The sequence below is a fragment of the Sebastes fasciatus genome, chromosome 9 (genome assembly GCF_043250625.1).
Source record: "Sebastes fasciatus isolate fSebFas1 chromosome 9, fSebFas1.pri, whole genome shotgun sequence".
Lineage (NCBI taxonomy): Eukaryota > Metazoa > Chordata > Actinopteri > Perciformes > Sebastidae > Sebastes > Sebastes fasciatus.
In genome coordinates, this window is record NC_133803.1 from 11,304,465 (window position 1) to 11,331,581 (window position 27,117).

The 27,117-nt window shown below is 36.9% G+C and overlaps 1 protein-coding gene across 4 annotated transcripts; it reads right to left on the reverse strand.

The window, feature by feature from the left end:
* Positions 1-13,869: 13,869 nt before the first annotated feature.
* LOC141773880 (uncharacterized) lies at positions 13,870-25,173 on the reverse strand. 4 transcript variants are annotated; one of them, XM_074646032.1, is made up of 14 exons: positions 25,092-25,127; positions 24,564-24,860; positions 23,929-24,249; positions 23,401-23,697; positions 21,595-21,918; positions 21,067-21,363; positions 20,429-20,752; positions 19,898-20,197; positions 18,095-18,418; positions 17,564-17,863; positions 16,926-17,249; positions 16,398-16,694; positions 14,594-14,914; positions 13,871-14,362 (listed from the first exon to the last, which is right to left on the reverse strand). In XM_074646032.1, the coding sequence occupies exons 2-14, from the start codon at positions 24,661-24,663 to the stop codon at positions 14,052-14,054; spliced, it is 3,840 nt and encodes a 1,279-aa protein (XP_074502133.1). In that variant the 5' UTR covers positions 24,664-24,860; positions 25,092-25,127; the 3' UTR covers positions 13,871-14,051. The 4 variants fall into 4 exon arrangements, with proteins under 4 accessions (XP_074502136.1, XP_074502133.1, XP_074502135.1 ...); XM_074646035.1 differs by lacking the exons at positions 14,594-14,914; positions 16,398-16,694 and having other exon boundaries at positions 13,870-14,362; XM_074646034.1 differs by lacking the exons at positions 23,929-24,249; positions 24,564-24,860 and having other exon boundaries at positions 13,872-14,362; positions 25,092-25,173.
* Between the last annotated feature and the right edge of the window lie 1,944 nt (positions 25,174-27,117).

The following is a 27,117-nucleotide window of genomic DNA, read 5'->3' on the forward strand; positions in this document are numbered from 1 at the left end:
TAACCAGAGTTGTACATCACATCTACATCACTCTTAGCATCTGACAACTGGGTAAGAAAGAAGAGACAGAAATGAAACAGATCAATTGAACAGTTTAACCTTTAATTTTGCTTCATTCAATTACAAATGTGTATGATGAATCAATCAATTACCAACACAAAACAAAGACAATATTGTCCAGAAACCCTCACAGGTACTGCATTTAGCATAAAACATATGACAAACCATTTACATTCACATATCTTGAGGTCAGAGGTCAAGGGACCCCTTTGAAAATTGCAATGACAGTTTTTCCACGCCAACATTTTAACGGAAGTTTGGAGCATTATTTAAACTACATGGCTGGTACCGATGGATCCTTTAGGTTTTCTAGTTTCTTTTGATGATATCTTCACTCTAGTTTTAAAACTGAGCTCACTATAACCTAAAAATCACAGGTTGCGTAAAAAAGATTTTTCGTTAATGCGTTATCGCGTTAACGTTGACAACCCTAATTGTTTTGTACTCCTCTGTGCACTGCAAGTTGTTTATCTTTATTTAGCTACATTTGACATAATGACTTCTCTAAACATGAAATTAAATGTGCATTCACTTTTAAAGGAACAAAAACAGCATAAAAAAAAAAGAAAATTAGTCAAAACACATGGCTAGTATACATCGAGAGCGTATAAACACCCTGAAAATAAAAATGAGGATTACATTATTGCAAATTTATACCTAATAATTGAGCGCAGTAAACCCAATATACAATACAACATTCTTTGTGATGTTTTGCCGCTATGCAGAGGTGGATAGAAATGCATGGCAAGGGTGAAAAAACAACAACAAACAACTTGCTGCTGAGACGTCTTTTCAACCATTTGGAGAACAAAAGACAAATGAAAATGAGGAAGGAATGGCAAAGAAACATGATGCAAGTTTATAAGAGACTCAATTAAAGGGCAACATTTTGACTTGGTGGGAACAAAATGGTCGGCAGAAAATACTGAACTACATTACGTGAAAAGAGTCAGACAGGGTTTGGGTATCTTAATATTAACCCTTTATATTCCATCCACATCACTCTCTGCATCAGACCTCTGGGTAAAGAAGGAGAGAGAGATATGAAAGTTTCCATTTTTGATGAATTTCAAATTTGTTTCATTTATTACTGGTGTGGTTTGTAAAATAAAAATGATAAAAAGTGTACTCATGTGTGTTTAAGTGTATTTATAGTGTGTAATATGAGTTATGGTTTTAATGGTTAAGGGTTACCTCGTCTGAAGTTGTTCTCACGTATCTTACTTCCTCTTCAGCCTGTGTTGAAGGAGAAAAACACATCCAATTTACAGTCAGATTACAGAAGTTTACTAGATGTTATTACATTAGATTACATCAACAATACTTTACAATACTATATTATAGCTTTGTGATTAAAGACATGTTTTGTTGAGTTCTGATTGTGGTTACTGTATCTTCCTAACAACAATAAATGTACAGTATGGAACTGTAGTAAACATAAATACATTACAATGAAATCATCTCTACAGTGTAATTCAGTTTGCTATGTGAAAGTAAATATTGGGAAATCAATCCACATATTGTACCGTTGTTGTGTCTGATGATTCTGCTCTGGTCTGCACTAAAGGAGAGACAGAAAAAAAACACCAGTTACGGACTCTCAATGCTCGATGACCGTTATGCAAACTAGTCTTCAATTCAAACAAAATATTGTAGAATAACCAGAAATTGAAAACACAAATTGGTTTTATCAGTTCACCATATACTTACTGTGTCTTTTGATCATAAAACAGATGAATAAGGTCACCATGACAACGAGGACCAACACGCTCAGACGGATGCCGAAAATCTTTAGGTGATCAGAAAGACTGCAGCAGGAAATTTGAATGCAAATTAATTAACAATAAATAAATACATATATAAACAGAACAGTCTTATTTAAACAGTAGTCAAAAATATATTCATCATCCTGGTCACATACTGCAGTTAAAAAGTTATTTCGTCTTACAGTACAACTTATCTTCTAATGTCAGTAAAAACACATGTACAGATTCTTACAAGGACTGTTTTCTGGATCACAAAATGTCCACATTTCTCTTAATACTGTATGTTAATGCAAAGGCTGCTGACCTTGGGTGTCCACCCTGAGCTGTGGGTGCAGGGGTGAGATTCACAGGTTCAAGAGTGGGTGACACAGGGGTTAAACCTGTTGCTGTAACTGTGTAAATAATTCAAAATAGTACCATGATTACCACTGTAATACAACAATACTCAATGCTAATATCACTTCTGTATTAAATCAACACATAGCTTGTTTTACTTGACAAATATTTATAAATGCAAATTACATATAGTACTTACCAGTGGTAAGTTGCTCAGTAACAGTTAAATGTACTGGCATCTGTAAGTCTCCTTTAGCACACCAATACCAGCCGCTGCTCTCTGTCCTCAGTCCACTCATAGTGAGGAAGCAATCCCTTTTAAACTATATAAAAATGTGATAAACAATGATAAAAGTATTAATCCTATAACACTGTTTTTACTACTGAAACAGCATACAATCATAGTGCTGCTGTATTGATCCCAGTGCTGTAATACTCACACTGGCCACTGTAACTCACAGCTCTAGTGATGTAATGCTGATCCAAGCAACCTTGCAGCTGCAGGGGGCCCAAAACAGGGAATCTGGTAGAGGAGGTACCAAGATCATATGTATGGTAGAGGAGGTACCAAGATCATATGTATAGCAGAGGTCATATGCTGATTAGTAAGACAGAGACCAGTAGAATTGAGGAATACTACGATTTATGATGACAGGAAAGTAGGAGGTGAGTTCTTTGTTCCAAGTATATAAGGTTATGATCTAAAGACCGCGGGCAGTTGCGTCCGGACAGACGTGTCCGGACCTGCTCGGGTTTTGGTTGTGTTTATGTCTGTTGATATTAAACACCATGAAAACTCTGCTTTTTGCAAAATACTTGTACAGCATTATGTGATTCATTTGAGTAACCTGTGTTGACTTTCTGACTCCATTAAAATTGAACTTGAAGAATATTGAGCTGGGATCTCTGCCGTTCTCAGCCCAAGGCTTGAGATTTCCAGACTCAACAATAGTCACAGTGAAAACATTGGGGACACTCCTACTGATGGTTACTCTTGTTCCATCTATTGATCCAGACGACGTCGTCACACAGTAGACACCCAGCCTGCACCACGCAATTATTCCAGAGTTACGATAGTTACAGTTTATGGTTATAGTATGTCCTTTAAATCCTGTAATCTCCTGATGATCCACATAGAGACTGGGCGTATCTTAAGGGAAAACAAATTCAATAGAAAATTGCAGAAGCCTTTGGACATGCTGGTGATGTTTCAGACATCTTAATACAACTGGTGGATAATTAATGTCCTCAACCTTTACATTTATGTTCTATAATTTTGAGTAGCAAAGCAATTAAACAATGACAACTTCCTCAGTGTTCACAAAGGATTTTAAATGTTAAAGATGTTTAAGGTCTCTTACCTCTGGTGACTGACAGGTGAAAATACTCTCCGACATCTGGCCCATCATCAATCTTCACAGCACACCAGTAATAATCAGTGTCCTCATCTGTCAGATCTTTTATAGTCACAGTGAAGATTCTTTGGCTTTTGTCATCAGAGACTGAAAACTTTTCTGAATTTCGTTGGTTTGTTGTAACTGCATAAGAGCAGTACTTCCTGTAATATCCTTTACAGAAGTATTTTACATGGTTCGTGTACTGTGAGTCATAGAGACATGGGATGGAGATTGAATCTCCAGCCTTCACTGACACTTCACTGACTGTTGTTATGCTGTGTAGTCCTGCAACAAGAACAAATACAGCATTTTAATGCTTTTATTCACTAACAATAATCTTCCTTCAGATGACCTGCATGTAATAGATGTTCATATTAGCTGTTGTTTTACACATTAGGTCATTATATTCTTCAAAATATTTGAAATACAAACTGGAGGGTATATTACTCAATGACATTTAAAGAATTTGATGCATAAAAACGCCACATTTCTAAATTGTAACATGAACCCGGTGACCGACCTGTGAGTCCAGTGATGATGAGAAGAAGACTGAGATGAACAGTCATGTTGGTGAGTGAGCAGAGTCAGATAAAACTACATGAACCAAGGCACTGAAAGACTGACTTTCTATTTCCTCATTTTCTTAACCTTCCTCTTGTGTTAGCTTTCTGTTACCATCTCTTATGTTAACGGGTCGGTTTTGACCCATGTCTTAAATCAGCTGTAGAATACACATCTCTTGAATAAATTTGTTTTATTTATTTTTTCATTTTAATATTATTAACTATAGTAACATCTATGTTGTTACGGGTCAATTTCGACCCATATATATTTACTTCAAGAAAAAGGCTAAAAAGTATTTTTTTCCAGCAATAGAACTTTAATACAAACACAAAATGAAAAGCAGAACAAGTCATAACACAAAATATAGATTTGCAAGGTCAAACAAACAACAACCAATCAAGCAAATCAAACCAATAGAAATCAATTACTAGTTCCAAAACTAATAAAAAACAAAATCAGAGTAAAAGTCTCTGTGTGCAAGAACTTGCATGTGTATGTGTGTGTGTTTAGATGCATGTGTGGCAAAAAGTGACACTTTTAGTGTGTTCTTTGCAGAGATATTTCTTGCAGTTGAAGCACAATACGTTTGTCTTTCTGTCCTTACTGCTTGGGCAGACCTGACACCTCTTTCTTTTAGAATCAGGTGGCCTGAGTGGGGTTGTGGCTGTGGCTGTTCTGGTTGGTGTTGAGGCAGGGCTGGCTGAGGAGGATGCTGGCGCGGATGCTCTTTGTGTTGCTGATGGCGTGGACGGAGTGCTAGGTGAGCTCTGCAGCTGTCTGACCAAGGCTGCAGCGTCTGGGTCTCGGGGCACCCGTTCCCTTCGCTCAATGTGTGGCTTGACAAGGGAATTTCCTAGCTCCTCAAGAAACATTCTCCGCTTGCTTTTTTTGGTTGAGTTCCACCCTTGGTGGATGTGGGTCCACAACACAAATGCATTATATGCAGACACATCAAGGATGTTGTAAAACACAACCATTGGCCATCTCCTGGTCATTCGCTGGCAAGTGTAGGTGGCAGTCAGCTTGTCCAGGTTGTCCACTCCTCCTTTGTTTTTGTTATAGTCGAGGATAATTGTGGGCTTTTTGTCACTTCCTGATGACACAGCTGCATCTTTGTGAAGAGTAGACATAAGTATCACATTCCGTTTTTTTTTGGACAATATGAGACAACAGTGGTGGTGTCTGTAAAAGCAAACTTTGAGGAAAGTGGAGCCCTGTCCTTCACCTGCAAGATTTCAGCAGGCAGCTCAGGTTTATTTTTCTTCACTGTGCCCACCATGGTAAGTTTCCTCCTGAGAAGTTCTTGTCCAAGGTCATAGCTGGTAAAGAAATTATCACAAGTGATATTGTGACCCTGCAGTCCAGTAGTCATATCGAGGACCACACGTTTTCCTTGGTTTTTCTCAGAGATGCCACTCGCAGCTTTGCCTGTGTAAATCTGTAGATTCCAGGCATAGCTGGTTTTTGCATCACAGGCTGCCCAGATTTTTATGCCGTACTTCCCTGGCTTACTGGGTATGTATTGCCGGAAGGGGCATTTTCCTTGGAAAGGGACAAGACGTTCATCCACTGTCACCTCTGGCCCTGGGTTGAACATCAGTGGAAGGAGCTGCACCCATCTGTCCCAGACATCCCTGATGGGGGCAAACTTGTCAGATCTTGCTCTGGTATCTCTGTTGTCAAATCTGAGGACTCTTGATATCATTTGAAAGGTCTGAAGTGACATTGTTGCCCGGAAAATATTTCTGCCTGTCGATGCGTCCCAGAGACTATCAGTGGCCTCATTGCAGGATCTGCACACTCCAGCAATAAGAAGAACACCAATATAAGCATCCAGGTATTCCTCATCAATGTCTTTCCACATGTCGCCATGGACTTTTTTTTCTTCAAGGTTTGTCATAGCAATGATGACTCTTTTTAGTGACAATGGCATAAATAGCTCAAAACATGTCTTGATGTCACTGACTCTCGTCACAGCAAACCTTGTGATTCCAGGGGTCATTTTGATGACATTTGCAGCAGCTGCCCTGCCATGTACATCATGAGGTACTGAGCTCCAACAGATCTTACCATTTTTGGACTTAGCGGGAGCAGCTTCACCACCGGTGACCTCCTCATCAGACTCATTAGATGTGTCTGTGTCTTCTGGATGATACTCCACATTGTCTTCCTCCTCAGAAACCTGCTCATCCGTATCACTATGCTGCTCTATGTCCTCTCCCTCATTTTCACCAAAAATATGATCCAGAACTTGTCTCACTGAAAATCTTCTTTTCATTTTTGCATGCTGCAAATTGGAGATGTGCACTCTGCAAGTCACCAACTCTATACTGAATTGACCTCACATGTCTGGACATGCCCGTCTTTGTTTGTTTTGTTTTTGTGCAGGTATACTGGATAACAAGGCAAAATGAGAATCCCCTAAAGCTCACATGATTGGGAGAGGAGCTGGCCGTCAGTGTGTTGGCTGACAGTGCACTTATGACTTCAGTTTTGGCTCTAATTATTGCTTCATAATCTTATTTTTATAACTGGGTCGAAACCGACCCTAACAACACAAAGGTCATAATTTCTACCAGAGCATTTTATAATTTAGTGAAAAAAAATGTTTTTGTTTTATTTTGTTGAAATAGAGGTTCCTGACAAAGTCAAAAAGCCTTGATGCAATAAACAAATTTATGTGGTTCTTTTATGCATTTAAAACCTAAAACGGGTCGGTGCCGACCCTAACACAAGAGGAAGGTTAAATATGCAATGCAACACTTAAAATCTCTCCTCCCCCTCCTGTAAGACAGTTGCAATTGGTTGGATGATAAATAAAAATACATATCCTTTGTACAGTTTGTTGTTCTACAGTAACCAGAATTGTACATCATGTCTACATCACTCTTAGCATCTGACAACTGGGTAAGAAAGAAGAGACAGACGTGAAACAGATCAATTGAACAGTTTAACCTTTAATTTTGCTTCATTCAATTACAAATGTGTATGATGAATCAATCAATTACCAACACAAAACAAAGACAATATTGTCCAAAACCCTCACAGGTACTGCATTTAGCATAAAAAATATGCTCAAATCATAACATGGCAAACTCAAGCCCAACAGGCAACAACAGCTGTCAGTGTGTCAGTGTGCTGACTTGACTATGACTTGCCCCAAACTGCATGTGATTATCATATAGTGGGCATGTCTGTAAATGGGAGACTCGTGGGTACCCATAGAACCCATTTTCATTCACATATCTTGAGGTCAGAGGTCAAGGGACCCCTTTGAAAATTGCAATGACAGTTTTTCCACGCCAACATTTTAACGGAAGTTTGGAGCATTATTTAAACTACATGGCTGGTACCGATGGATCCTTTAGGTTTTCTAGTTTCTTATGATGATATCTTCACTCTAGTTTTAAAACTGAGCCAACCACAACCTAAAAATCACAAGTTGCATTAAAAAGATTTTTGGTTAATGCGTTATCGTGTTAACGTTGACAGCCCTAATTATTTTGTACTCCTCAGCGCACTGCAAGTTGTTTGTCTTTATTTAGTTACATTTGACATAATTACTTCTCTAAACATGAAATTAAATGTGCATTCACTTTTAAAGGAATAACACCCTGAAAATAAAAATGAGGATTACATTATTACGAATTTATACCTAATAATTAAGCTCAGTAAACCCAATATACAATACAACATTTTTTGCAATGTTTTGCCGCTATGCAGAGGTGGATAGAAATGCATGGCAAGGGTGAAAAAACCAACAACAAACAACTTGCTGCTGAGACGTCTTTTCAACCAGTTGGAGAACAAAAGAAACTATGCAATGCAAAGAAACATGATGCAAGTTTATAAGAGACTCAATTAAAGGGCAACATTTTGACTTGGTGAGAACAAAATGGTCGGCAGAAAATACTGAACTACAGTACGTAAAAAGAGTCAGACAGGGTTTGGTTATCTTAATATTCAGCCTTTATATTCCATCCACATCACTCTCTGCATCAGACCTCTGGGTAAAGAAGGAGAGAGAGAGAGATATGAAAGCTTCCATTTTTGATGAATTTCAAATTTGTTTCATTTAATTACTGGTGTGGTTTGTAAAATAAAAATGATAAAAAGTGTACTCATGTGTGTTTAAGTGTACTTATATTGTGTAATATGAGTTATGGTTTTAATGGTTAAGGGTTACCTCATCTGAAGTTCTTCTCACATATCTTACTCCCTCTTCAGCCTGTGTTGAAGGAGAAAAACACATCCAATTTACAGTAAGATTACAGCATTGTACTAGATGGCATTACATTAGATTACATCAACAATACTTTACAATACTATATTATAGCTTTGTGATCAAAGACATGTTTTGTTAAGTTCTGATTGTGGTTACTGTATCTTCTTAACAACAATAAATGTACAGTATAGAACTGTAGTAAACATGAACACATTACAATGGAATCATCTAATTCAGTTTGCTCTGTGAAAATATATATTAATCCACATATTGTACCGTTGTTGTGGCTGATGATTCTGCTCTGATCTGCACTAAAGGAGAGACAGATAAAAAACACCTGTTACGGACTCTCAATGCTCGATGACAGTAATGCAAACTAGTCCTCAATTCAAACAAAATATTGTAGAATAACCAGAAATTTATAACAAAAATTGGTTTTATCAGTTCACCATATACTTACTGTGTCTTTTGATCATAAAACAGATGAACCAGATCACCATGACAATGAGGAAGAACACGTTCGAAGGGATGCCGAAAATCTTTAGGTGATCAGAAGGACTGCAGCAGGAAATTTGAATGCAAATTAATTAACAGTAAATAAATAAACAGAACAGTCTTATTTAAACAGTAGTCAAAAATATATTCATCATCCTGGTCACATACTGCAGTTAAAAAGTTATTTAGTCTAACAGTAGAACTTATCTTCTAATGTCAGTAAAAACACATGTACAGATTCTTACAAGGACTGTTTTCTGGATCACAAAATGGCCACATTTCTCTAAATACTGTATGTTAATGCAAAGGCTGCTGACCTCCGGTGTCCATCCTCAGCTGTGGGTGCAGGGTTGAGATTCACAGGTTGAAGAGTGGGTGACCCAGGGGTTAAAACTTTTGCTGTAGCTGTGTAAGTAATTCAAAATAGCACCATGATCACCACTGTAATACAACAATACTCAATGCTGATATCACTTCTGTATTAAATCAACACATAGATTGTTGTACTTGACAAATAATTATGAATGCATATTACTTATAGTACTTACTAGTGTCAGGTTTCTCAAAAACAGTTACATGTACTGGCATCTGTAAGTCTCCTTTAAGACACCAATACCAGCCGCTGCTCTCTGTCCTCAGTTCACTCATAGTCACAGTGAAAACATTGGGGACACTCCTACTGATGGTCCCTCTTGTTCCATCCATTGATCCAGACGACGTATTCACACAGAAGACATCCGGCCTGCACCACGCAATTTCTCCAGAGTTACGATAGTGACAATTGATGGTTATATTACCTCCTTTAAATCCTGTAATCTCCTGATGATCCACATAGAGACCGGGCGTATCTTAAGGGAAAACAAATAGTATTCAAGAGAAAATTGCAGAAGCCTTTGGTACATGCTGGTGATGTTTCAGACGTCTCATTACAACTGGTGGATAATTAATGTCCTCAACCTTTAAATTTACTCTCTATAATTTTGAGTGCCAAAGTAATTAAAAAATTGCAGCAAACAATGAGAATCTCCTCAGTGTTCACAAAGGATTTTAAATGTTGAAGATGCTTTAAGTTCTCTTACCTCTGGTGACCGAAAGGTGAAACTTCTCTCCGTCATGTGGCCCGTCATCAATCTCCACAGCACACCAGTAATAATCAGTGTCTTTATCCGTCACATCTTTTATAGTCACAGTGAAGATTCCTCTGCTTTTGTCATCAGAGATTGAAAACTTTCCTGAACTACTTGGTTGGTTTGTTTTAACTGCATCAGAGCAGGAGGACAAAAAATGTCCTTTACAGAAGTATTTCACATGGTTCATGTACTGTGAGTCATAGAGACATGGGATGGAGATTGAATCTCCAGCCTTCACTGAAACTTCACTGACTGTTGTTATGCTATGAATTCCTGCAACAAGAACAAATACAGCATTTTAATGTTTTTATTCACTAACAATAATCTTCCTTCAGATGACCTGCATGTAATAGATGTTCATATTAGCTGTTGTTTTACACATTAGGTCATTATAATCTTCAACATATTTGAAATACAAACTGGAGGGTATATTACTCAATGACACCAAAACAAGACAATGAATACTAGAGTAAAATGACAATAATGAATCCAAATATATCTTCTATATTAAATCAAAACATTTATAAATGACACTTGAAAAATATTTATAATTTACAATTTTATATTTATAATTTATAATAACTTACTATTGGCAGGTTGCTCAGTAACATTTACATGTACTGGCATCTGTAAGTTTCCTTTAGCACACATATACCAGCCGCTGCTCTCCGTCATCAGTTCACTCATAGTCACAGTGAAAACATTGGGGACACTCCTACTGATGTTTACTCTTGTTCCATCTATTGATCCAGACGACGTCGTCACACAGGAGCTGCCCAGCCTGCACCACGCAATTTCTCCAGAGTTACGATAGTGACAATTGATGGTTATATCACCTCCTTCAAATCCGGTAATCTCCTGATGATCCACATAGAGACCGGGCGTATCTTAAGGGAAAACAAATAGTATTCAATAGAAAATTGCAGAAGCCTTTGGTACATGCTGGTGATGTTTCAGACGTCTTATTACAACTGGTGGATAATTAATGTCCTCAACCTTTACATTTACTCTCTATAATTTTGAGTGCCAAAGTAATTAAAAAATTGCAGCAAACAATGAAAATCTCCTCAGTGTTCACAAGGGATTTTAAATGTTGAAGATGCTTTAAGTTCTCTTACCTCTGGTGACCGAAAGGTGAAACTTCTCTCCGTCATGTGGCCCGTCATCAATCTCCACAGCACACCAGTAATCATCAGCATCTTTATCCGTCACATCTTTTATAGTCACAGTGAAGATTCCTCTGCTTTTGTCATCAGAGATTGAAAACTTTCCTGAACTACTTGGTTGGTTTGTTTTAACTACATCAGAGCAGGAGGACCAATGATTTCCTTTACAGAAGTATTTCACATGGTTCATGTGCTGTGAGTCATAGAGACATGGGATGGAGATTGAATCTCCAGCCTTCACTGACACTTCACTGACTGTTGTTATGTTGTGAATTCCTGCAAAAAGAACAAATACAGCATTTTAATGCTTTTATTCACTAACAATAATCTTCCTTCAGATGACCTGCATGTAATAGATGTTCATATTAGCTGTTGTTTTACACATTAGGTCATTATATCCTTCAACATATTTGAAATACAAACTGGAGGGTATATTACTCAATGACACCAAAACAAGACAATGAATACTAGAGTAAAATGACAATAATGAATCCAAATACATCTTCTATATTAAATCAAAACATTTATAAATGACACTTGAAAAATATTTATAATTTACAATTTTATATTTATAATTTATAATAACTTACTATTGGCAGGTTGCTCAGTAACAGTTAAATGTACTGGCATCTGTAAGTTTCCTTTAACACACATATACCAGCCGCTGCTCTCCGTCATCAGTTCACTCATAGTCACAGTGAAAACATTGGGGACACTCCTACTGATGGTTACTCTTGTTCCATCTATTGATCCAGACGACGTGTTCACACAGGAGCTGCCCCCGCACCACGCAATTTCTCCAGGGTTATGATAGTGACAATTGATGGTTATACTATATCCTTTATATCCTGTAATCTCCTGCTGATCCACATAGAGACTGGGCGTATCTTAAGGGAAAACAAATAGTATTCAATAGAAAATTGCAGAAGCCTTTGGACATGCTGGTGATGTTTCAGACGTCTTATTACAACTGGTGGATAATTAATGTCCTCAACCTTTACATTTACTCTCTATAATTTTGAGTGCCAAAGTAATTAAAAAATTGCAGCAAACAATGAGAATCTCCTCAGTGTTCACAAGGGATTTTAAATGTTGAAGATGCTTTAAGGTCTCTTACCTCTGGTGACCGACAGGTGAAACTTCTCTCCGTCATGTGGCCTGTCATCAATCTCCACAGCACACCAGTAATCATCAGCATCTTTATCCGTCAGATCTTTTATAGTCACAGTGAAGATTCCTCTGCTTTTGTCAGCAGAGATTGAAAACTTTTCTGAACTACTTGGTTGGTTTGATTTAACTACATCAGAGCAGGAGGACCAATGATTTCCTTTACAGAAGTATTTCACATGGTTCATGTGCTGTGAGTCATAGAGACATGGGATAGTGATCGAATCTCCAGCCTTCCCTGACACTTCACTGACTGTTGTTATGGTGTGAATTCCTGCAACAAGAACAAATACAGCATTTTAATGCTTTTATTCACTAACAATAATCTTCCTTCAGATGACCTGCATGTAATAGATGTTCATATTAGCTGTTGTTTTACACATTAGGTCATTATATTCTTCAACATATTTGAAATACAAACTGGAGGGTATACTGTATTACTCAATGACACCAAAACAAGACAATGAATACTAGAGTAAAATGACAATGATGAATCCAAATACATCTTCTATATTAAATCAAAACATTTATAAATGACACTTGAAAAATATTTATAATTTACAATTTTATATTTATAATTGATAATAACTTACTATTGGCAGGCTGCTCAGTAACAGTTACATGTACTGGCATCTGTAAGTTTCCTTTAGCACACATATACCAGCCGCTGCTCTCTGTCATCAGTTCACTCATAGTCACAGTGAAAACATTGGGGACACTCCTACTGATGGTTACTCTTGTTCCATCTATTGATCCAGACGACGTGTTCACACAGGAGCTGCCCCCGCACCATGCAATTTCTCCAGAGTTATGATAGTGACAATTGATGGTTATACTATATCCTTTATATCCTGTAATCTCCTGATGATCCACATAGAGACTGGGCGTATCTTAAGGGAAAACAAATAGTATTCAATAGAAAATTGCAGAAGCCTTTGGTACATGCTGGTGATGTTTCAGACGTCTTATTACAACTGGTGGATAATTAATGTCCTCAACCTTTACATTTACTCTCTATAATTTTGAGTGCCAAAGTAATTAAAAAATTGCAGCAAACAATGAGAATCTCCTCAGTGTTCACAAGGGATTTTAAATGTTGAAGATGCTTTAAGGTCTCTTACCTCTGGTGACCGACAGGTGAAACTTCTCTCCGTCATGTGGCCTGTCATCAATCTCCACAGCACACCAGTAATAATCAGTGTCCTCATCAGTCACATCTTTCATAGTCACAGTGAAGATTCCTCTGCTTTTGTCAACAGAGATTGAAAACTTTCCTGAACTACTTGGTTGGTTTGTTTTAACTACATCAGAGCAGGAGGACCAATGATTTCCTTTACAGAAGTATTTCACATGGTTCATGTGCTGTGAGTCATAGAGACATGGGATGGAGATTGAATCTCCAGCCTTCACTGACACTTCACTGACTGTTGTTATGTTGTGAATTCCTGCAAAAAGAACAAATACAGCATTTTAATGCTTCAATTCATTTACAATAATCTTCCTTCAGATGACCTGCATGTAATAGATGTTCATATTAGCTGTTGTTTTACACATCAGGTCATTATATTCTTCAACATATTTGAAATACAAACTGGAGGGTATATTACTCAATGACACCAAAACAAGACAATGAATACTAGAGTAAAATGACAATAATGAATCCAAATATATATTCTATATTAAATCAAAACATTTATAAATGACACTTGAAAATTATTTATAATTTACAATTTTATATTTATAATTTATAATAACTTACTATTGGCAGGTTGCTCAGTAACAGTTAAATATACTGGCATCTGTAAGTTTCCTTTAGCACACATATACCAGCCGCTGCTCTCCGTCATCAGTTCACTCATAGTCACAGTGAAAACATTGGGGACACTCCTACTGATGGTTACTCTTGTTCCATCTATTGATCCAGACGACGTCGTCACACAGGAGCTGCCCCCGCACCACGCAATTTCTCCAGGGTTATGATAGTGACAATTGATGGTTATACTATATCCTTTATATCCTGTAATCTCCTGATGATCCACATAGAGACTGGGCGTATCTTAAGGGAAAACAAATAGTATTCAATAGAAAATTGCAGAAGCCTTTGGTACATGCTGGTGATGTTTCAGACGTCTTATAACAACTGGTGGATAATTAATGTCCTCAACCTTTACATATACTCTCTATAATTTTGAGTGCCAAAGTAATTAAAAAATTGCAGCAAACAATGAGAATCTCCTCAGTGTTCACAAGGGATTTTAAATGTTGAAGATGCTTTAAGGTCTCTTACCTCTGGTGACCGAAAGGTGAAACTTCTCTCCGTCATGTGGCCCGTCATCAATCTCCACAGCACACCAGTAATCATCAGCGTCTTTATCCGTCAGATCTTTCATAGTCACAGTGAAGATTCCTCTGCTTTTGTCATCAGAGATTGAAAACTTTCCTGAACTACTTGGTTGGTTTGTTTTAACTGCATCAGAGCAGGAGGACCAATGATTTCCTTTACAGAAGTATTTCACATGGTTCATGTACTGTGAGTAATAGAGACATGGGATGGAGATTGAATCTCCAGCCTTCCCTGACACTTCACTGACTGTCATGCTGTGAATTCCTGCAACAAGAACAAATACAGCATTTAAATGCTTTTATTCACTAACAATAATCTTCCTTCAGATGACCTGCATATAATAGATGTTCATATTAGCTGTTGTTTTACACATTAGGTCATTATAATCTTCAACATATTTGAAATACAAACTGGAGGGTATATTACTCAATGACACCAAAACAAGACAATGAATACTAGAGTAAAATGACAATAATGAATCCAAATATATCTTCTATATTAAATACAAACATTTATAAATGACACTTGAAAAATATTTATAATTTACAATTTTATATTTATAATTTATAATAACTTACTATTGGCAGGCTGCTCAGTAACAGTTAAATGTACTGGCATCTGTAAGTCTCCTTTAAGACACCAATACCAGCCACTGCTCTCTGTCATCAGTTCACTCATAGTCACAGTGAAAACATTGGGGACACTCCTACTGATGGTTACTCTTGTTCCATCTATTGATCCAGACGACGTCGTTACACAGGAGCTGCCCAGCCTGCACCACGCACTTTCTCCAGAGTTATGATAGTGACAATTGATGGTTATACTATATCCTTTATATCCTGTAATCTCCTGCTGATCCACATAGAGACCGGGCGTATCTTAAGGGAAAACAAATAGTATTCAATAGAAAATTGCAGAAGCCTTTGGTACATGCTGGTGATGTTTCAGACGTCTTATTACAACTGGTGGATAATTAATGTCCTCAACCTTTACATTTACTCTCTATAATTTTGAGTGCCAAAGTAATTAAAAAATTACAGCAAACAATGAGAATCTCCTCAGTGTTCACAAGGGATTTTAAATGTTGAAGATGCTTTAAGGTCTCTTACCTCTGGTGACCGACAGGTGAAACTTCTCTCCGTCATGTGGCCTGTCATCAATCTCCACAGCACACCAGTAATCATCAGCATCTTTATCCGTCACATCTTTTATAGTCACAGTGAAGATTCCTCTGCTTTTGTCAACAGAGATTGAAAACTTTCCTGAACTACTTGGTTGGTTTGTTTTAACTGCATCAGAGCAGGAGGACCAATGATTTCCTTTACAGAAGTATTTCACATGGTTCATGTGCTGTGAGTCATAGAGACATGGGATGGAGATTGAATCTCCAGCCTTCACTGACACTTCACTGACTGTTGTTATGGTGTGAATTCCTGCAAAAAGAACAAATACAGCATTTTAATGCTTTTATTCACTAACAATAATCTTCCTTCAGATGACCTGCATGTAATAGATGTTCATATTAGCTGTTGTTTTACACATTAGGTCATTATAATCTTCAACATATTTGAAATACAAACTGGAGGGTATATTACTCAATGACACCAAAACAAGACAATGAATACTAGAGTAAAATGACAATAATGAATCCAAATACATCTTCTATATTAAATCAAAACATCTATAAATGACACTTGAAAAATATTTATAATTTACAATTTTATATTTATAATTTATAATAACTTACTATTGGCAGGTTGCTCAGTAACAGTTAAATGTACTGGCATCTGTAAGTTTCCTTTAGCACACATATACCAGCCGCTGCTCTCTGTCATCAGTTCACTCATAGTCACAGTGAAAACATTGGGGACACTCCTACTGATGGTTACTCTTGTTCCATCTATTGATCCAGACGACGTCGTCACACAGGAGCTGCCCCTGCACCACGCACTTTCTCCAGGGTTATGATAGTGACAATTGATGGTTATACTATATCCTTTATATCCTGTAATCTCCTGCTGATCCACATAGAGACCGGGCGTATCTTAAGGGAAAACAAATAGTATTCAATAGAAAATTGCAGAAGCCTTTGGTACATGCTGGTGATGTTTCAGACGTCTTATTACAACTGGTGGATAATTAATGTCCTCAACCTTTACATATACTCTCTATAATTTTGAGTGCCAAAGTAATTAAAAAATTGCAGCAAACAATGAGAATCTCCTCAGTGTTCACAAGGGATTTTAAATGTTGAAGATGCTTTAAGGTCTCTTACCTCTGGTGACCGAAAGGTGAAACTTCTCTCCGTCATGTGGCCTGTCATCAATCTCCACAGCACACCAGTAATCATCAGCGTCTTTATCCGTCACATCTTTTATAGTCACAGTGAAGATTCCTCTGCTTTTGTCAACAGAGACTGAAAACTTTTCTGAACTACTTGGTTGGTTTGATTTAACTGCATCAGAGCAGGAGGACCAATGATTTCCTTTACAGAAGTATTTCACATGGTTCATGTGCTGTGAGTCATAGAGACATGGGATAGTGATCGAATCTCCAGCCTTCCCTGACACTTCACTGACTGTTGTTATGGTGTGAATTCCTGCAAAAAGAACAAATACAGCATTTTAATGCTTTTATTCACTAACAATAATCTTCCTTCAGATGACCTGCATGTAATAGATGTTCATATTATCTGTTGTTTTACACATTAGGTCATTATATTCTTCAACATATTTGAAATACAAACTGGAGGGTATATTACTCAATGACACCAAAACAAGACAATGAATACAAGAGTAAAATGACAATAATGAATCCAAATACATCTTCTATATTAAATCAAAACATTTATAAATGACACTTGAAAATTATTTATAATTTACAATTTTATATTTATAATTTCTAATAACTTACTATTGGCAGGTTGCTCAGTAACAGTTAAATGTACTGGCATCTGTAAGTCTCCTTTAAGACACCAATACCAGCCGCTGCTCTCTGTTCTCAGTTCACTCATAGTCACAGTGAAAACATTGGGGACACTCCTACTGATGGTTACTCTTGTTCCATCTATTGATCCAGACGACGTCGTCACACAGGAGCTGCCCAGCCTGCACCACGCACTTTCTCCAGAGTTATGATAGTGACAATTGATGGTTATACTATATCCTTTATATCCTGTAATCTCCTGATGATCCACATAGAGACCGGGCGTATCTTAAGGGAAAACAAATAGTATTCAATAGAAAATTGCAGAAGCCTTTGGTACATGCTGGTGATGTTTCAGACGTCTTATTACAACTGGTGGATAATTAATGTCCTCAACCTTTACATTTATTCACATTCATTTAGAGTGCCAAAGTAATTAAAAAATGGCAGCAAACAATGAGAATCTCCTCAGTGTTCACAAGGGATTTTAAATGTTGAAGATGCTTTAAGGTCTCTTACCTCTGGTGACCGAAAGGTGAAACTTCTCTCCGTCATGTGGCCTGTCATCAATCTCCACAGCACACCAGTAATCATCAGCATCTTTATCCGTCAGATCTTTTATAGTCACAGTGAAGATTCCTCTGCTTTTGTCAACAGAGATTGAAAACTGTCCTGAACTACTTGGTTGGTTTGTTTTAACTGCATCAGAGCAGGAGGACCAATGATTTCCTTTACAGAAGTATTTCACATGGTTCATGTGCTGTGAGTCATAGAGACATGGGATGGAGATTGAATCTCCAGCCTTCCCTGACACTTCACTGACTGTTGTTATGGTGTGAATTCCTGCAAAAAGAACAAATACAGCATTTTAATGCTTTTATTCACTAGCAATAATCTTCCTTCAGATGACCTGCATGTAATAGATGTTCATATTAGCTGTTGTTTTACACATTAGGTCATTATATTCTTCAACATATTTGAAATACAAACTGGAGGGTATATTACTCAATGACACCAAAACAAGACAATGAATACTAGAGTAAAATGACAATAATGAATCCAAATACATCTTCTATATTAAATCAAAACATCTATAAATGACACTTGAAAAATATTTATAATTTACAATTTTATATTTAGAATTTATAATAACTTACTATTGGCAGGTTGCTCAGTAACAGTTAAATGTACTGGCATCTGTAAGTTTCCTTTAGCACACATATACCAGCCGCTGCTCTCCGTCATCAGTTCACTCATAGTCACAGTGAAAACATTGGGGACACTCCTACTGATGGTTACTCTTGTTCCATCTATTGATCCAGACGACGTCGTCACACAGGAGCTGCCCCTGCACCACGCACTTTCTCCAGGGTTATGATAGTGACAATTGATGGTTATACTATATCCTTTATATCCTGTAATCTCCTGATGATCCACATAGAGACCGGGCTTATCTTAAGGGAAAACAAATAGTATTCAATAGAAAATTGCAGAAGCCTTTGGACATGCTGGTGATGTTTCGGACGTCTTATTACAACTGGAGGATAATTAATGTCCTCAACCTTTACATTTACTCTCTATAATTTTGAGTGCCAAAGTAATTAAAAAATTGCAGCAAACAATGAAAATCTCCTCAGTGTTCACAAGGGATTTTAAATGTTGAAGATGCTTTAAGTTCTCTTACCTCTGGTGACCGAAAGGTGAAACTTCTCTCCGTCATGTGGCCTGTCATCAATCTCCACAGCACACCAGTAATCATCAGCATCTTTATCCGTCACATCTTTTATAGTCACAGTGAAGATTCCTCTGCTTTTGTCAACAGAGACTGAAAACTTTTCTGAACTACTTGGTTGGTTTGATTTAACTGCATCAGAGCAGGAGGACCAATGATTTCCTTTACAGAAGTATTTCACATGGTTCATGTGCTGTGAGTCATAGAGACATGGGATAGTGATCGAATCTCCAGCCTTCCCTGACACTCCACTGACTGTTGTTATGGTGTGAATTCCTGCAAAAAGAACAAATACACCATTTTAATGCTTTTATTCACTAACACTAATCTTCCTTCAGATGACCTGCATGTAATAGATGTTCATATTAGCTGTTGTTTTACACATTAGGTCATTATATTCTTCAACATATTTGAAATACACACTGGAGGGTATATTACTCAATGACACCAAAACAAGACAATGAATACTAGAGTAAAATGACAATAATGAATCCAAATACATCTTCTATATTAAATCAAAACATTTATAAATGACACTTGAAAATTATTTATAATTTACAATTTTATATTTAGAATTTATAATAACTTACTATTGGCAGGTTGCTCAGTAACAGTTACATGTACTGGCATCTGTAAGTCTCCTTTAAGACACCAATACCAGCCGCTGCTCTCTGTTCTCAGTTCACTCATAGTCACAGTGAAAACATTGGGGACACTCCTACTGATGGTTACTCTTGTTCCATCTATTGATCCAGACGACGTCGTCACACAGGAGCTGCCCAGCCTGCACCACGCACTTTCTCCAGAGTTATGATAGTGACAATTGATGGTTATACTATATCCTTTATATCCTGTAATCTCCTGCTGATCCACATAGAGACCGGGCGTATCTTAAGGGAAAACAAATAGTATTCAATAGAAAATTGCAGAAGCCTTTGGTACATGCTGGTGATGTTTCAGACGTCTTATTACAACTGGAGGATAATTAATGTCCTCAACCTTTACATTTATTCACATTCATTTAGAGTGCCAAAGTAATTAAAAAATGGCAGCAAACAATGAGAATCTCCTCAGTGTTCACAAGGGATTTTAAATGTTGAAGATGCTTTAAGGTCTCTTACCTCTGGTGACCGAAAGGTGAAACTTCTCTCCGTCATGTGGCCTGTCATCAATCTCCACAGCACACCAGTAATCATCAGCGTCTTTATCCGTCAGATCTTTCATAGTCACAGTGAAGATTCCTCTGCTTTTGTCAGCAGAGATTGAAAACTGTCCTGAACTACTTGGTTGGTTTGTTTTAACTGCATCAGAGCAGGAGGACCAATGATTTCCTTTACAGAAGTATTTCACATGGTTCATGTGCTGTGAGTCATAGAGACATGGGATGGAGATTGAATCTCCAGCCTTCCCTGACACTTCACTGACTGTTGTTATGGTGTGAATTCCTGCAAAAAGAACAAATACAGCATTTTAATGCTTTTATTCACTAACACTAATCTTCCTTCAGATGACCTGCATGTAATAGATGTTCATATTAGCTGTTGTTTTACACATTAGGTCATTATATTCTTCAACATATTTGAAATACAAACTGGAGGGTATATTACTCAATGACACCAAAACAAGACAATGAATACTAGAGTAAAATGACAATAATGAATCCAAATACATCTTCTATATTAAATCAAAACATCTATAAATGACACTTGAAAAATATTTATAATTTACAATTTTATATTTAGAATTTATAATAACTTACTAGTGGCAGGTTGCTCATTAACAGTTACATGTACTGGCATCTGTAAGTCTCCTTTAACACACATATACCAGCCGCTGCTCTCTGTCATCAGTTCACTCATAGTCACAGTGAAAACATTGGGGACACTCCTACTGATGGTTACTCTTGTTCCATCTATTGATCCAGACGACGTCGTCACACAGGAGCTGCCCCTGCACCACGCACTTTCTCCAGGGTTATGATAGTGACAATTGATGGTTATACTATATCCTTTATATCCTGTAATCTCCTGATGATCCACATAGAGACCGGGCTTATCTTAAGGGAAAACAAATAGTATTCAATAGAAAATTGCAGAAGCCTTTGGTACATGCTGGTGATGTTTCAGACGTCTTATTACAACTGGTGGATAATTAATGTCCTCAACCTTTACATTTACTCTCTATAATTTTGAGTGCCAAAGTAATTAAAAAATTGCAGCAAACAATGAAAATCTCCTCAGTGTTCACAAAGGATTTTAAATGTTGAAGATGCTTTAAGGTCTCTTACCTCTGGTGACCGAAAGGTGAAACTTCTCTCCGTCATGTGGCCTGTCATCAATCTCCACAGCACACCAGTAATCATCAGCGTCTTTATCCGTCACATCTTTTATAGTCACAGTGAAGATTCCTCTGCTTTTGTCAACAGAGACTGAAAACTTTCCTGAACTACTTGGTTGGTTTGATTTAACTGCATCAGAGCAGGAGGACCAATGATTTCCTTTACAGAAGTATTTCACATGGTTCATGTGCTGTGAGTCATAGAGACATGGGATAGTGACCGAATCTCCAGCCTTCCCTGACATTCCACTGACTGTTGTTATGGTGTGAATTCCTGCAAAAAGAACAAATACAGCATTTTAATGCTTTTATTCACTAACAATAATCTTCCTTCAGATGACCTGCATATAATAGATGTTCATATTAGCTGTTGTTTTACACATTAGGTCATTATATCCTTCAACATATTTGAAATACAAACTGGAGGGTATATTACTCAATGACACCAAAACAAGACAATGAATACTAGAGTAAAATGACAATAATGAATCCAAATACATCTTCTATATTAAATCAAAACATTTATAAATGACACTTGAAAATTATTTATAATTTACAATTTTATATTTATAATTTCTAATAACTTACTATTGGCAGGTTGCTCAGTAACAGTTAAATGTACTGGCATCTGTAAGTCTCCTTTAAGACACCAATACCAGCCGCTGCTCTCTGTTCTCAGTTCACTCATAGTCACAGTGAAAACATTGGGGACACTCCTACTGATGGTTACTCTTGTTCCATCTATTGATCCAGACGACGTCGTCACACAGGAGCTGCCCAGCCTGCACCACGCACTTTCTCCAGAGTTATGATAGTGACAATTGATGGTTATACTATATCCTTTATATCCTGTAATCTCCTGATGATCCACATAGAGACCGGGCGTATCTTAAGGGAAAACAAATAGTATTCAATAGAAAATTGCAGAAGCCTTTGGTACATGCTGTTGATGTTTCAGACGTCTTATAACAACTGGTGGATAATTAATGTCCTCAACCTTTACATTTACTCTCTATAATTCTGAGTGCCAAAGTAATTAAAAAATTGCAGCAAACAATGAGAATCTCCTCAGTGTTCACAAAGGATTTTAAATGTTGAAGATGTTTAAGGTCTCTTACCTCTGGTGACCGAAACATGAAACTTCTCTCCGTCATGTGGCCCGTCATCAATCTCCACAGCACACCAGTAATCATCAGTGTCTTTATCCGTCACATCTTTTATAGTCACAGTGAAGATTCCTCTGCTTTTGTCATCAGAGATTGAAAACTTTCCTGAACTACTTGGTTGGTTTGTTTTAACTGCATCAGAGCAGGAGGACCAATGATTTCCTTTACAGAAGTATTTCACATGGTTCATGTGCTGTGAGTCATAGAGACATGGGATGGAGATTGAATCTCCAGCCTTCACTGACACTCCACTGACTGTTGTTATGCTATGAATTCCTGCAACAAGAACAAATACAGCATTTTAATGCTTTTATTCACTAACAATAATCTTCCTTCAGATGACCTGCATGTAATAGATGTTCATATTAGCTGTTGTTTTACACATTAGGTCATTATAATCTTCAACATATTTGAAATACAAACTGGAGGGTATATTACTCAATGACACCAAAACAAGACAATGAATACTAGAGTAAAATGACAATAATGAATCCAAATATATATTCTATATTAAATCAAAACATTTATAAATGACACTTGAAAAATATTTATAATTTACAATTTTATATTTATAATTTATAATAACTTACTATTGGCAGGTGGCTCAGTAACAGTTAAATGTACTGGCATCTGTAAGTTTCCTTTAGCACACATATACCAGCCGCTGCTCTCTGTCCTCAGTTCACTCATAGTCACAGTGAAAACATTGGGGACACTCCTACTGATGGTTACTCTTGTTCCATCTATTAATTCAGACGACGTCGTCACACAGGAGCTGCTCCCGCACCACGCAATTTCTCCAGGGTTATGATAGTGACAATTGATGGTTATACTATATCCTTTATATCCTGTAATCTCCTGATGATCCACATAGAGACTGGGCGTATCTTAAGGGAAAACAAATAGTATTCAATAGAAAATTGCAGAAGCCTTTGGTACATGCTGGTGATGTTTCAGACGTCTTATTACAACTGGTGGATAATTAATGTCCTCAACCTTTACATTTATTTTCTATAATTTTGAGTGTCAAAGTAATTAAAAAATTGCAGCAAACAATGAAAATCTCCTCAGTGTTCACAAGGGATTTTAAATGTTGAAGATGCTTTAAGGTCTCTTACCTCTGGTGACCGAAAGGTGAAACTTCTCTCCGTCATGTGGCCCGTCATCAATCTCCACAGCACACCAGTAATCATCAGTGTCATCATCAGTCAGATCTTTCATAGTCACAGTGAAGATTCCTCTGCTTTTGTCATCAGAGATTGAAAACTTTCCTGAACTACTTGGTTGGTTTGTTTTAACTACGTCAGAGCAGGAGGACCAATGATTTCCTTTACAGAAGTATTTCACATGGTTCATGTGCTGTAAGTAATAGAGACATGGGATGGAGATTGAATCTCCAGCCTTCCCTGACACTTCACTGACTGTCATGCTGTGAATTCCTGCAACAAGAACAAATACAGCATTTTAATGCTTTTATTCACTAACAATAATCTTCCTTCAGATGACCTGCATGTAATAGATGTTCATATTAGCTGTTGTTTTACACATTAGGTCATTATATTCTTCAACATATTTGAAATACAAACTGGAGGGTATATTACTCAATGACACCAAAACAAGACAATGCATACTAGAGTAAAATGACAATAATGAATCCAAATACATATTCTATATTAAATCAAAACATTTATAAATGACACTTGAAAAATATTTATAATTTATCATTTTATATTTAGAATTTATAATAACTTACTAGTGGCAGGTTGCTCAGTAACAGTTAAATGTACTGGCATCTGTAAGTTTCCTCTAACACACATATACCAGCCGCTGCTCTCTGTCATCAGTTCACTCATAGTCACAGTGAAAACATTGGGGACATTTGTATTGATGGTTACTGTTGTTCCATCTATTGATCCAGACGCCGTCGTCACACAGGAGCTGCCCCCGCACCACGCAATTTGTCCAGGGTTACGATAGTGACAATTGATGATTATACTATATCCTTTATATCCTGTAATCTCCTGATGATCCACATAGAGACCGGGCGTATCTTAAGGGAAAACAAATAGTATTCAATAGAAAATTGCAGAAGCCTTTGGTACATGCTGGTGATGTTTCAGACGTCTTATTACAACTGGTGGATAATTAATGTCCTCAACCTTTACATTTACTCTCTATAATTTTGAGTGCCAAAGTAATTAAAAAATTGCAGCAAACAATGAAAATCTCCTCAGTGTTCACAAGGGATTTTAAATGTTGAAGATGCTTTAAGGTCTCTTACCTCTGGTGACCGACAGGTGAAAATAGCCTCCGACATCTGACCCGTCATTAATCTCCACAGTACACCAGTAATAATCAGCGTCATTAACCTTCAGATCTTTTATAGTCACAGTGAAGATTCCTCTGCTTTTGTCATCAGAGATTGCATACTTTACTGAATGTATGCTGTTTGTTTTAATTGCATAAGAGCAGGAGGACCATTTAGATCCTTTACATAAGTATTTCACATGGTTCATGTACTTTGAGCCATAGACACATGGGATGGAGATTGAATCTCCAGCCTTCCCTGACACTCTACTGATTGATAGGCTGTGAAGTCCTGCAACAAGAACAAATACAGCATTTTAATGCTTTTATTCTCTAACAATAATCTTCCTTCAGATGACCTGCATGTAATAGATGTTCATATTAGCTGTTGTTTTACACATTAGGTCATTATATTCTTCAACATATTTGAAATACAAACTGGAGGGTATATTACTCAATGACATTTAAAGAATTATATCCATAAAAACGCCACATTTCTATATTGTGACATGAACCTGGTGACTGACCTGTGAGTCCAGTGATGATGAGAAGAAAGCTGAGATGAACAGTCATGTTGGTGAGTGAGCAGAGTCACATAAAACTACATGAACCAAGGCACTGACAGACTGATTTTCTATTTCCTCACTTTAGTAAATATACAACTGCAACACATCTCTCCTCCCTCTCCAAAAGTTGCAGTTGATGATGTTTATATATAAATATCCTTTGCACAGTTTGTTGTTCTACGGTAACCACGGAGCTGTACATCACGTCCACACCACTCTTAGCTTCTGTAAACCCAGATTTTATTTGAATTTAAACTTTTAAGAGATAACTCAGTATGTTGTGTTTTAATTAGAGATAACTCAGTATGTTGTTTTTTAAGCAGAGATAACTCAGTATGTTGTGTTTTAAGCAGAGATAACTCAGTATGTTGTTTTTTAAGCAGAGATAACTCAGTATGTTGTGTTTTAATTAGAGATAACTCAGTATGTTGTGTTTTAATTAGAGATAACTCAGTATGTTGTGTTTTAATTAGAGATAAGTCAGTATGTTGTGTTTTAATTAGAGATAACTCAGTATGTTGTGTTTTAATTAGAGATAAGTCAGTATGTTGTGTTTTTTAATTAGAGATAACTCAGTATGTTGTGTTTTAATTAGAGATAACTCAGTATGTTGTTTTTTAAGCAGAGATAACTCAGTATGTTGTGTTTTAAGCAGAGATAACTCAGTATGTTGTTTTTTAAGCAGAGATAACTCAGTATGTTGTGTTTTAATTAGAGATAACTCAGTATGTTGTGTTTTAATTAGAGATAACTCAGTATGTTGTGTTTTAATTAGAGATAAGTCAGTATGTTGTGTTTTAATTAGAGATAACTCAGTATGTTGTGTTTTAATTAGAGATAACTCAGTATGTTGTGTTTTAAGCAGAGATAACTCAGTATGTTGTGTTTTAAGCAGAGATAACTCAGTATGTTGTGTTTTAAGCAGAGATAACTCAGTATGTTGTTTTTTAAGCAGAGATAACTCAGTATGTTGTGTTTTAATTAGAGATAACTCAGTATGTTGTGTTTTAAGCAGAGATAACTCAGTATGTTGTTTTTTAAGCAGAGATAACTCAGTATGTTGTGTTTTAAGCAGAGATAACTCAGTATGTTGTGTTTTAAGCAGAGATAACTCAGTATGTTGTTTTTTAAGCAGAGATAACTCAGTATGTTGTGTTTTAAGCAGAGATAACTCAGTATGTTGTGTTTTAATTAGAGATAACTCAGTATGTTGTGTTTTAATTAGAGATAACTCAGTATGTTGTGTTTTAAGCAGAGATAACTCAGTATGTTGTGTTTCTGTAGGGAGGGGAGTGAGTGTGTCTGATATCTTTCAGGGGAAATTAATTAACGTTACCAAAAAGACCGCGGCGGTGACCGCAGGTTAGCTACAGTTAGCTACCGTTAGCTACAGGTAGCTAATGGTAGCTAACTGTAGCTAACTGTAGCTAACGT

Coding starts and splice junctions, on each gene's coding strand:
- LOC141773880 (XM_074646032.1), bottom strand. CDS start 24,663: ATGAGTGAACTGATGACAGAGAGCAGCGGCTGGTATATGTGTGTTAGA. Junction 23,698..23,928: donor TCACCTTTCGGTCACCAGAG/GTAAGAGACCTT, acceptor TTTTCCCTTAAG/ATACGCCCAGTCTCTATGTG. Junction 16,695..16,925: donor TCACCTTTCGGTCACCAGAG/GTAAGAGACCTT, acceptor TTTTCCCTTAAG/ATACGCCCGGTCTCTATGTG.